The 12,098-nt window shown below is 32.7% G+C and overlaps 1 protein-coding gene and 1 long non-coding RNA gene across 4 annotated transcripts in view; both read left to right on the forward strand.

The window, feature by feature from the left end:
* LOC102806410 (tyrosine-protein kinase Fer-like) overlaps positions 1-12,098 on the forward strand; it is a 72,487-nt gene that overhangs the window by 20,606 nt on the left and 39,783 nt on the right. For both annotated transcript variants that reach the window (XM_085494830.1, XM_085494831.1), the window contains exons 2-3: positions 7,560-7,784; positions 10,585-10,758. In XM_085494830.1, coding sequence (XP_085350956.1) covers positions 7,560-7,784; positions 10,585-10,758 — 399 coding nt within the window. The remainder of the gene's footprint in view (positions 1-7,559; positions 7,785-10,584; positions 10,759-12,098) is intronic.
* LOC146729601 (uncharacterized) lies at positions 8,301-9,455 on the forward strand. Of its 2 annotated transcripts, XR_014928009.1 has the most exons (3): positions 8,315-8,441; positions 8,806-8,842; positions 9,182-9,455. It is a non-coding gene; the product is annotated as an uncharacterized LOC146729601 (long non-coding RNA). The 2 variants fall into 2 exon arrangements; XR_014928008.1 differs by lacking the exon at positions 8,806-8,842 and having other exon boundaries at positions 8,301-8,441.

Here is a 12,098-nt window from a genome sequence, read left to right on the forward strand (position 1 = left end):
ATTTGATTAAAATAACAGATGACCATATATGGTCATGTGACTCATTAATATGCATAACCATTATATCTTAAACACTGTTGCATTTAGGAAGATGAATCCTGTGTTATTATGACAACAGTGAACAAGAGATTTGATTAAAATAACAGATGACCATATATAGTCATGTGAACTCATTAATATGCATAGCAGTCATATCTGAAACACTGTCGCAGAGCAGGACATGTAACTAGTGTCATTATGAAGACATTCAATGAAAGATGTAACTGACATTAGAAATGGCTATATATGATTATGTAATCTCATTATTGTGCATAAGAACATGGCTCATTATATATCCTGAAAACCATATTTCGATAACCAAACCAGGTAAATACATGGTACCAACTTCATTTTGACCTCATGTTACTGATAATTCAAGCTACCTGATTGTCTAACATGTGACCTCATTAATTATGAAACAGAATCTTGTCAGCTTGGGCCCCGGTGACGCCGCTTGCGGCTTTAATTTGACTTCTTCTTGAAAACTATAAGTCTGAATGCTTTGATACTTTGTGTATATGTACCTTGGGTAGACCTATCAGATTTGTTCATTTTGTAATGATATTTTCAATTCTCTAATTTTGGTGAATTTTTTAGCTCCGCTGTCGACTTTGTCGAGCGGAGCTTATCATATGAGTGATTGTCCGTCGTCGTCCGTGTCAATGTTTTACTTTTTCGACTTCTTCTTGAAAACTACAAGCCTGAATGCTTTGATACTTGGTGTGTATGTACCTTGGGTAGACCTCTCTTAGGTTTGTTCATTTCATGTTGATATCTTCAATTCTCTAATTTTGGTGAATATTTTTGTCATTTTTGGTAAAAAGTGATATTTTCGACTTCTTGTTAAAAACCGCAAGTGCAATTACTTTGATATTACATATATACCGGTAGGTACTACATGTGGACCTCTCTCAGATTTGTTCATTTTGTAATGATATCTTTAATTCTCTAATTTTGGTGAATATTTTTGTCATTTTTGGTAAAAAGTGATATTTTTGACTTCTTGTTAAAAACCGCAAGTCCAATTGCTTTGATACTACATATATTGGTACTACATGTGGACCTCTCTCAGATTTGTTCATTTCGTGATGATATCTTCAATTCTCTAATTTTGGTGAATATTTTTGTCATTTTTGGTAAAAAGTGATATTTTCGACTTCTTGTTAAAAATCAATAGTTCAATTGCTTTATTACATATATAGATACTACATGTAGACCTTTCTCAGATTTGTTCATTTTGTGATGATATCTTCAGTTCTCTAATTTTGGTGAATATTTTTGCCATTTTTGGTAAAAAGTGATATTTTCGACTTCTTGTTGAAAACTGTAAGTCCGATTGCTTTGATATTACATATATAGGTACTACATGTGGAACTCTCTCAGATTTGTTTATTTTGTGATGATATCTTCAATTCACTAATTAATTTATTTTGGTGAATATTTTTGTAATTTTTGGTAAAAAGTGATATTTTTGACTTCTTGTTAAAAACTGTAAGTCTGATTGCTTTGATACTATTCATATTGTTCATTTTCTAATGATGTCTTCAGTTCTTTAATTGAAATGTGCATTGCTAACAGCGGAGCTATCTCAGCCGATAGGCTGCTTGTTTTTAATTTTTGGTGAAAAGTTATGTTTTTGAATTCTTATTGAAAACAGCAAGGCTGATTGCTTTAATACTATACATATTGTTCATTTTCTAATAATATCTTCAGTTCTTTAATGTGCCTTACTAACAGTGGAGCTACCTTTGCCAACACTGCCAACAGCCTGCTTGTTTTTAAAATGTGTGGTAGTACAGGAGTTGTCAGTTTTCAAATTTGATACAAACATCATACATGTTGAAATACATGTCCATAATTATTTGTTTCATGTTTTGTATCTCTGTACATAAGCCTGGACAAAATTTATAGCATATCCTGTTTGATTTCTGACCATACTGTAAAATGACTAATTTTCACTGGGTTTAAATTTCACTGATTTACCATTTCAGGCATATTCAGTGGGTTTTAAATTCACGGTTTCGTCATTTAGATAATGTGTTCTATGCTAAATTTTACATATTCACTGTGTTTTAATTTAGCGCATTTTTCCAGTCAGCGAAATAAGCTAAATTAAAACCCAGTGAATAATTACCCCCTTTACAGTATATTATGATTTTTGGAAGAGTCATTTAATACATCTAATTTCTGTTGATACTAGATCAGCCAATTATTCACTTTAAATTATTAACTATGCTTTGGTGCAATTTACTTTGTTTTTGGCATGAATAACATTCCTCCTAATTCCAGCGGAGACTATATTATTAACAGCGACTTGTTCAGTTTATGTCAAAGTAAAACTGCTTATATCTGCTTTAAAAATAAGATAGAAAAATATTTGAGGTGTTGAGTAATAACAAAACAGCTGTATCAAACAGGAAATTACCATTCACAGTATCAATTTATCTAGAACTATTGAGAACACTTTTTTTCTTGCCACATGCTTATACATGTAGTTACATTTACATCATGGGTAAAAAACCATTGCTAAAATCGCCACTTGTACGTTGTTTTGCAATCTCCAGTAGGGATCATCGGTGGTGTAAGGTAATGCACAAGTCAGAATGTCATATTTTACAACATGCTTAACAATACTCAAAAATGATTTCCATGCTATGTTTTGTATAAAGAGATTATTTTTGAACACATCAAATAAAATATGTTTAATAATTTTTTTAGCTCCGCTGTCGACTTTGTCGAGCGGAGCTTATCATATGAGTGATTGTCCGTCGTCGTCCGTCGTCGTCGTCCGTCGTCCGTCGTCCGTGTCAATGTTTTACTTTTTCGACTTCTTCTTGAAAACTACAAGCCTAAATGCTTTGATACTTGGTGTATATGTACCTTGGGTAGACCTCTCTCAGATTTGTTCATTTTGTAATGATATCTTTAATTCTCTAATTTTGGTGAATATTTTTGTCATTTTTGGTAAAAACTGATATTTTCGACTTCTTGTTAAAAACCGCAAGTGCAATTGCTTTGATATTACATATATAGGTACTACATGTGGACCTCTCTCAGATTTGTTCATTTCGTGATGATATCTTCAATTCTCTAATTTTGGTGAATATTTTTGTCATTTTTGGTAAAAACTGATATTTTCGACTTCTTGTTAAAAACCGCAAGTGCAATTGCTTTGATATTACATATATAGGTACTACATGTGGACCTCTCTCAGATTTGTTCATTTCGTGATGATATCTTCAATTCTCTAATTTTGGTGAATATTTTTGTCATTTTTGGTAAAAAGTGATATTTTCGACTTCTTGTTAAAAACCGCAAGTGCAATTGCTTTGATATTACATATATAGGTACTACATGTGGACCTCTCTCAGATTTGTTCATTTTGTAATGATATCTTTAATTCTCTAATTTTGGTGAATATTTTTGTCATTTTTGGTAAAAACTGATATTTTCGACTTCTTGTTAAAAACCACAAGTGCAATTGCTTTGATATTACATATATAGGTACTACATGTGGACCTCTCTCAGATTTGTTCATTTTGTAATGATATCTTTAATTCTCTAATTTTGGTGAATATTTTTGTCATTTTTGGTAAAAACTGATATTTTCGACTTCTTGTAAAAAACCGCAAGTGCAATTGCTTTGATATTACATATATAGGTACTACATGTGGACCTCTCTCAGATTTGTTCATTTTGTAATGATATCTTTAATTCTCTATTTTTGGTGAATATTTTTGTCATTTTTGGGTGAAAAGTGATATTTTCGACTTCTTGTTAAAAACCGCAAGTCCAATTGCTTTGATACTACATATATAGGTACTACATGTGGACCTCTCTCAGATTTGTTTATTTCGTGATGATATCTTCAATTCTCTAATTTTGGTGAATATTTTTGTCATTTTTGGTAAAAAGTGATATTTTTGACTTCTTGTTAAAAACCACAAGTCCGATTGCTTTGATATTACATATATAGGTACTACATGTGGACCTCTCTCAGATTTGTTCATTTTGTGATGATATCTTCAATTCTCTAATTTTGGTGAATATTTTTGTCATTTTTGGTAAAAGTGATATTTTCGACTTCTTGTTGAAAACTGTAAGTCCGATTGCTTTGATATTACATATATAGGTACTACATGTGGACCTCTCTCAGATTTGTTCGTTTTGTGATGATGTCTTCAATTCTCTAATTAATTTATTTTGGTGAATATTTTTGTAATTTTTGGTAAAAAGTGATATTTTCGACTTCTTGTTAAAAACTGTAAGTCCGATTGCTTTGATACTATTCATATTGTTCATTTTCTAATGATGTCTTCAGTTCTTTAATTGAAATGTGCATTGCTAACAGCGGAGCTATCTCAGCCGATAGGCTGCTTGTTTGGAATTGATTTGGTTGTACGAATTTGTAGAGTCTGCGAATTAATAGTTTTTACAGTACCGAATGTAGATGGAACTACTGTATGAGAATGTTGATCTGGTTTGATGCTTGACTTGGACATGGAAACAGTTGATTGTACAAAACAATGTTAACATTCTAGGGTGATCTTTCTGATAAATACTTTTCAAATATAGACAGAGATGTGGGTTTTCCCCATAACATGACCTTTGACACATGTTTACATTATTTAGGTAGATTGTTATGCATGGTGACAGGATGTGCATTGACAGATTTCTGTATTTTCAAAATATATTTCAGACTTAACTCTGGACTTCCTGGTATAATTATAAAGTGCTTTACATATTGTTATAACTCAGTGCAAGTGTCACATAGAATGAACAAAATAGATTTCCCTCTTACATATGCCTCTTTCAGCTTCAATGTACTGTAAAATACTTTATTTTCGCTGGATTTAATTTTTGCTGAAAGACTTTTTGAGTGTTTTGTATGCAATTTATTTTCACTGATTTTTGATGAGTTGAATGTAAAATATAGGAAAAAAGTATATTAGCTGGATTTTATTTTCACTGAATCATTCCTTCAGCAAAAATTGCGAAAATTAAGTCCAAGCGAAAATAAAGTATTTTACAGTATCAAATTATATTCATTTAATGTTTTTATAAAGTTTGAAAAAGTACCGTACCAAAAATTGATTTGGTAGGGCGGGCCACCATGGTAATATCATACGTCTCCAGGCTAAATATCACGCCACCAGGTTAAAATTCTTCAGCACCATGCTAAAATGACCAAATATAATCCTGCATAAGTATAAATTCAAAGTGTTTTAATACATTAGTGAGAGGTCGCATTTTACATGAACAAGAACATGCACTAAGAAGGAAAAGCAAGCCGGAGTTGAAACTGGGTGTATCATGGACTTGGTACAACATGCGCTGCGACAATTGAGTAATCGTCGACATCATTTTGGGGCGCAATTGACATTAAGTGTGTATTGACCCCAAGTCACGCACTGAACTGGCGCGTTACCTGAGCAACCTTTTTAATCCCCGTTTGGATGCAGTCCAAAAACAGGGACTTATGTTTTGACCGTTCGTGCGTCTGTGCGTGCGTGCGTGCGTCCGACCTGTATCTTAGAAATGCCTGGACCAATCACAATCAAACTTCACACATACATCATACATGATATTATACATATGCACGTCAATTTATTTCACGATCTGGTGGCCATTTTTGTGCTAAAAAATCATCAAAATCAAGCATTTCCCAGCTGTTTACAGATGGATTTTGTTCAAACCTTGTATATATGTTGAACATTATAGGACCTCGATGCACATAATTTTGTTTTTCAGATACATGTAAGATTCAAAATGGCCGACTGGCAGCCATTTTGTTTTAATGAATGTGGTTCTAGTGCCATATCTCTGACTTGCTTAGACTGATTATGTTCAAATTTTTGACATTCATTATAAATCATGTCATAGATATACAGATATATTGGTTTGATGATCCTATTCAAAATGGCTGAATGGTGGCCATTTTTGTGCTAAAAAATCACCAAATATCAAGCATTTCTGGCATTTATGGATGGATTTTGTTCAAACTTGGTACATACATTAGACATTATGGGTTCCTGATGCACGTCATTTTATTTTTCAAATCGGATTTAAAATGGCCAACTGGTGGCCATTTTGTATTAATGCATGCAGCTCTAGTGCCATATCTCTGACATGCTTTGACTGATTATGTTCAAATTTTATATATTCATTATACATGAATTCAAAATGGCAGATTTTGTTTTAATTAATGCTGTTTCAGAGCAATATCTCTCAATACTCGTTTGACGATCAGATACAAATGTCAATCATTTTAATGTTGAACAACCATCATAATCATATTCCTGACATATTTATGTTCGAGTTATATTACTATATAAACAAAACGCAAGTCCATCTAAAATTATTACCTGTGGTATATCCGGCGGTACTGCAACTCTGATTTGGCTTTGAATATTTCAACATCGTTTACTAAGTGTGCTGTTTTTTTAATAACACAAATATGTTTTAACTCATGAATACTTAGAGTTAACTGAAGGGCAACGTTGTTTTTTGAAAAAACAAACAAAAAAAACCATGTCAATGCAAGATTATGTTTGCAAGGTTAGATTTTTTTAATAATCATGTCGCACGTGATTACTGATTTTGTACAAAAATTGAAGTACAATTTGTACGACTTTATGTTAGTCAGTATTTTACTGAATCGTACACATTTTTGCCAATGACATAAGCAAAAAATGATACTTTGTATGTCGTACTGTATCATTCTAATAACTGTTGCAACGTGACTACATCATTTTTTTATATAATCAAAATGACATTGGACATAAAAAAATACATAGTTTTATTTTTTATTAAAAATGTAAAACGTTCGCACAAATTCAAATACTAGAGTCTACAGACTAAGTCTTTTCAGCCAGCCTTGTTGCACACACGATCACGTAATATAGAACACTATTGTTCTCTTCATTTGCATGCAAACAAAACTATCAAAGTTAATGAGCTGCTTGCGTTAAAGCAAAGCTAACCTGCGTTAACGAGGCGTTGGCACGGTCCTAATCTTAACATGGCGTTAACGTAAGTCAACGCGTTAGGTAAGCAGTAGACTGGCGCAGTCTGCCGGTTAATTTGTTTTTGTAGTTTAAATAAGATAAAAAAAATCTTATCGATTTTGTTCAATTGCCAGTGCATTTTACGATGAAAAATTGCCTTGAGGTTGCCGAGATTTACGCCAGGGAAATGCCCAAGATTGCATCTAAAGGCATTTAAATGATTAGTATGTTGTTTTAATAAATTACTACTAGTCTCCATGGGCTCATAGAATCTAGAGTCATGTAATATATCTTGTTTAGTTTTGTAAATATTATGAAATAATAGCACTATATAACTGCGCTCCAAGTATTCCTTTTCAGATGGCTAGAAAATGTTGTCCTGAAATTTTATTGTGAGAAATTTTGGTATTTAGAATGTTTTGAAGTTTCTAATTCAGTAATTGTGACCTTTTGTTGCAAGTTTTCTATCTGATGATAATTATAACATTTAAAATATTTTTGTCTAATTTTCAGCCTGGTGGAAATATGATGGCTTTTGGTAAAGAGCTACAAAGTAAGGCATCCCATGATGCATTGCTCAAACTATGTGATCAGGAAATCAGATTGTTGGAAACAATGAAGAAATGCATCACACTTCGTATCAAATGTGATCGTGATTACACAACATCACTGGCAGGATTTTCAACTTTGGGTAGCAGACTCGATGGGATGAGCATATATGATGGTCAAGTTTATCAAGTAAGTTTTACATTCCAACTTTGTTTTATATGTAAATACCCCTCTCTGATTATTGTGAGCTTCTTGAATAAAAAAAAATGGGTGTGGCCATTTTTTACTTCCGTGTGTGAAGCACACAATAGGAGTTTTTGTAGTTAGATTGTCTGTATGGATGTATGTGTGCTTGTGTTCGTCTGTTCCACTGATATTTCAAGAAACATACAGGGCTTTCATTAACAGCCGGCAACCGGCCAAAGTATCTGCCTACTTGCTGCGGGTTTGCCGGCTACTTTATTATTAAATATTTTATTAAAATCAAAACAAAATGTTTATTTTTCCTTTGAAGATGAAACCATAAAATCATGTCCCATAGAACTAAAACATGCGTTCTGAGGCTTCCCCAGATATAACAAATTACGTACGCAATGTGATCATTAAATTTACGCAGTTTGACCTTTGGCGACCTTTTGTGCAAGCCATAATGAGCATTGTTCGAAATGAGCAGTCCTATTGGTTCTTTCCCGGTCAGCCTCGTAATATCGGCCAATCAAAACTCGCGTACTATTTACAAAGCACTACCACGGTAAATCAAAATGGAGGACAAAAGAAAAAAGTTTGCTTTGTCACGTCCCGGAAATCAGAAGTCCCTTTTGGATTCGGGATTTAAGCGGATCAAGGGTAAGTATTTACATTGTTACAGTCAGAGTTCGATCACATTTGTCAGAAAATAATAGGAAGCCACTTGTATTTTTATTGTTTTGAAGTCAATTACTAATTAGTACGCCGGTGTTTTACGTAGCTACGTAATTGCTGTGACCGGCGTCCATCAGCCGTAACAACTTACACTCTGATAGCTAGTGCTGCTACATGAGAGGGTTTGGGATGGATTGGGTTCACGTCAACGTTTATTTTTATTTTTTTTGAATGTGATCAGTCTACTTTTAATTTATATTTTGTCACACTGTTAGCGGCGCCATATAAATAATAACAATTTTGATTTATATTACCGCTAATCATTTACCGCTAATAATTTAATTTCTAGATGTAATCAAAGTTGAGAGATAGAATATTTGAAGTGGGTAAGTTGTAACTAAATTGTGTTGGGTGTATTGGTGTTGGTAAAGTATTAGTACTTATTTTATTTGGGGTGGGGGTGGGGGTCTGATATTTATAATTTATGTCAAATAAATTTATCATTATATTCTATATTGTAATGTTTCCAGTGCTGCATTACCATGTGTGGTATAATATTTATACATTTATAATTACTCTACAATAAATAGAAAGTTATTGTTAGTGTCATCCACACCAAGTATTATAAGTATTATTCTAATCTAAAGTTTAATTAAATAATTGCTTGATTGAAATTGGATCATCAATTGGTTAGCATATTTACAATCTTTGTATTCATGTTGCAGCTAGTAGTCCAAGTCAGCATGAAGTTAGCAATCTGAATCCTGTACATGTAGATGTACTTAATGAAATTAGATGTGAAACTCAGAGAGCTTTGAAGGAGTTGGATCTCAGTCTGTCTGAAGATGATGCCTATGGGACAGATGATGAACTTGACTTGGACTCTGACTGTGATGCTTATTTCAAATGAGCACAAGGTCATGGAAATACCGGTTAATCTGATTTTACATACATGTATGGTTAAAATAACTTATATTAAAATGATTATGTTAATTGTAATTAATGTTTTCTGCTTATATTGTGTGATAGCGAACTGGTATGTGTGTATTTTAATATAATATTATCAGTATTAATATTCACTGTCACGTTAATATTCTCTGAAACGGGTCCATTATGAATGAACAGATCAGTTTGAAGAAGCAAAAGCCATGTATTCATAGCTTAAAAATTGATCTAACCATCACTAATATTGACATTTTTGCTAAAAAGAACCCCCCCCCCCCCTGTCCGTAGTGCAATGCGGACAAAAAAAATAAATTTCCTTTTGTGTCCTACTATATTACATTTACCTTCTACTCTTAAACTTAATGAAAGCCCTGACATATGTTGATTTTTGATGAAACTTGATGAAGAAATGCTCTGGGCTAATGTGCAGATTTGATATGGGTTTTGGTAGAAATCCATGCATATTAATTGCATGACAATTTTCAAATTTTTAAGTTGTGGTTGTGCATTGTTGTTCCATCACACCACTAGTTATACCAATAATTTCTGTTCTGTTTTAATAGTAACAGCAAAATGGTGGGTGATAGTTATTTTCTTGTTATTATCTAGCAGCAGACACAACTGGTGTTAAATACTAACATGTACATAACACATAACTGGTATGTGCTTGCTATTGTACATTTATGAAGACACAATGGTATGATGTTAAGATATTACACACGTCATTGTAGTCAGTAGGAAAATAATACTGTAAAGGGGTTAATTATTCACTGGGTTTTAATTTAGCTTATTTTGCTGACTGGAAAATGCGCTAAATTAAAACCCAGTGATTATGTAAAATTTAGCATAGAACACAATATCTAAATGATAAATCCGTGAATTTAAAACCCACTGAATATGCCTGAAATGGTAAATCAGCGAAATTTAAACCCAGTGAAAATTAATCATTTTACAGTATTGCAAAAGTATATTTCAAAACAGCATCTCAATGAAGATGAAATAGTGAAATTCCCTAATTTTCTGTGCTTTTGTTTATTTAGAATGTGTTAAATAGAACAGTATTGATATCATAATTTGTGTGTACTATTGATATGACATCGTTAATTTGTGTGCACTGTACCTATAACATCATCAATTTGTGTGTACTTTCACTATGACATAATCAATTGGTGTGTACTTTCAGGCATGGTCAACTGTTCTAAAGGAAACTGATAACATATGCCAGAAAATGAAAAAATCAGTAGAAGATCTTAATGAGAATGTCCTGAACAAACTAAATAATTTAATACGAGAAAAAATTGAAATGAAAAGACGTTATGTCCAAGAAAGAATACAAGTAGACACTGACTATTTAAAGGTAAATATAACACACTTTAAAACGTATATTTCTGTAACTTCTACTGTCATTGCTATAATCCAATGAATTTGTATTAATATGCTTGGTTGAGCGCCATTGTCAACTTTTGACACCTCTTGTGAAATGTTTATAAAAATTGACAAACCTTTTGGTCAGAAACAAAAAGCAATATCTGAACTGTCTGTATCAAATATAAAAATATTTGCACTGAAATTTTGGCAAAAGAAATATTTGGCAGTCAATGGGTTAAATAGAAAATTTTATTATTACCATTAAAGTCCTAATATAAACTGCATACGTAATATTAACCGCACCCCCAATTCCGGCTTTGGGGTTAAAGAGTTCTTAACAAAAATTGAAAACTTGAAAAGTACCTATTACTAACCGCACCCCCAATTCAACAAGACCATGACTGACTTCATTGTTTCAACCAGCTGTTCCAAAACGACATTGTTCCTAATCGTATTCATTTGTTTCGACAACATGCCTAAAAATATTCACACCTATTTATTGTTCAGCGATGATAAGATGTCAGACAGGCAATGAAACTGCCTTTGTTCTGGCGGCAACCACTGTCAATACTCTTTCTGAATACGTCTGTGTTTCGTAAGTTTTAGACAATGAGCTTTTATCACCGTAAAAGTGTTAAACTGAGCATTGAAGAATAATTTATCTTTCGAAAACAAATAATTTCTTGATTTAAAAAAAAAATCATGCTGTTTTTCCTATGGAAATCAAAGGCAAAAGATCGCACTACATTATCAGTAAATCTCTTCCGTGTTGCGTTCACCATGAGGTCGCTGAACTGTCATTAACATATTTAAATGAGCTATGTAATTTAGACACGTGGGCACCATCCAGCATTTTGATTGGTTAATTAGCAACTTGACCTATCCGGTCAATAATACGTCACGTGAGCATTCAAAAACATGGCGGATATCGTATCGGCTGTTTACATGTGACTGAAATCATTCGCTTACGGGGAAACTAAGTTGAATTTTACTTGCATTTTATAACAATTCAACGGATTTATTTTTCGTCCGTTATTGTAATCACTACTAAATAATAATCATCAATATCAACACTTCGAAAACAAGTAAGTTATTCACTTGTGACCCGCAGCATGGTCGGATCGAGCTACCGTTCTGTGATCATTTGCTACTAAGCAGTGCATTCATGTTTTTATTTGAAACTTCTGTTAGAATATACTTTTCGTTACCAAGAAAATTAAAAAAATAAATGCATATTACATTAAAAATACTGAGTATTTTTTGTATCATGTGGACATTTTTTTTGATAGACTGTAATTTTTCAACATTTCGTAACGCCTATTTTAGAAC

Source organism: Saccoglossus kowalevskii, chromosome 21, assembly GCF_978046115.1.
Source record: "Saccoglossus kowalevskii chromosome 21, keSacKowa6.1, whole genome shotgun sequence".
In the NCBI taxonomy this organism is placed as follows: domain Eukaryota; kingdom Metazoa; phylum Hemichordata; class Enteropneusta; family Harrimaniidae; genus Saccoglossus; species Saccoglossus kowalevskii.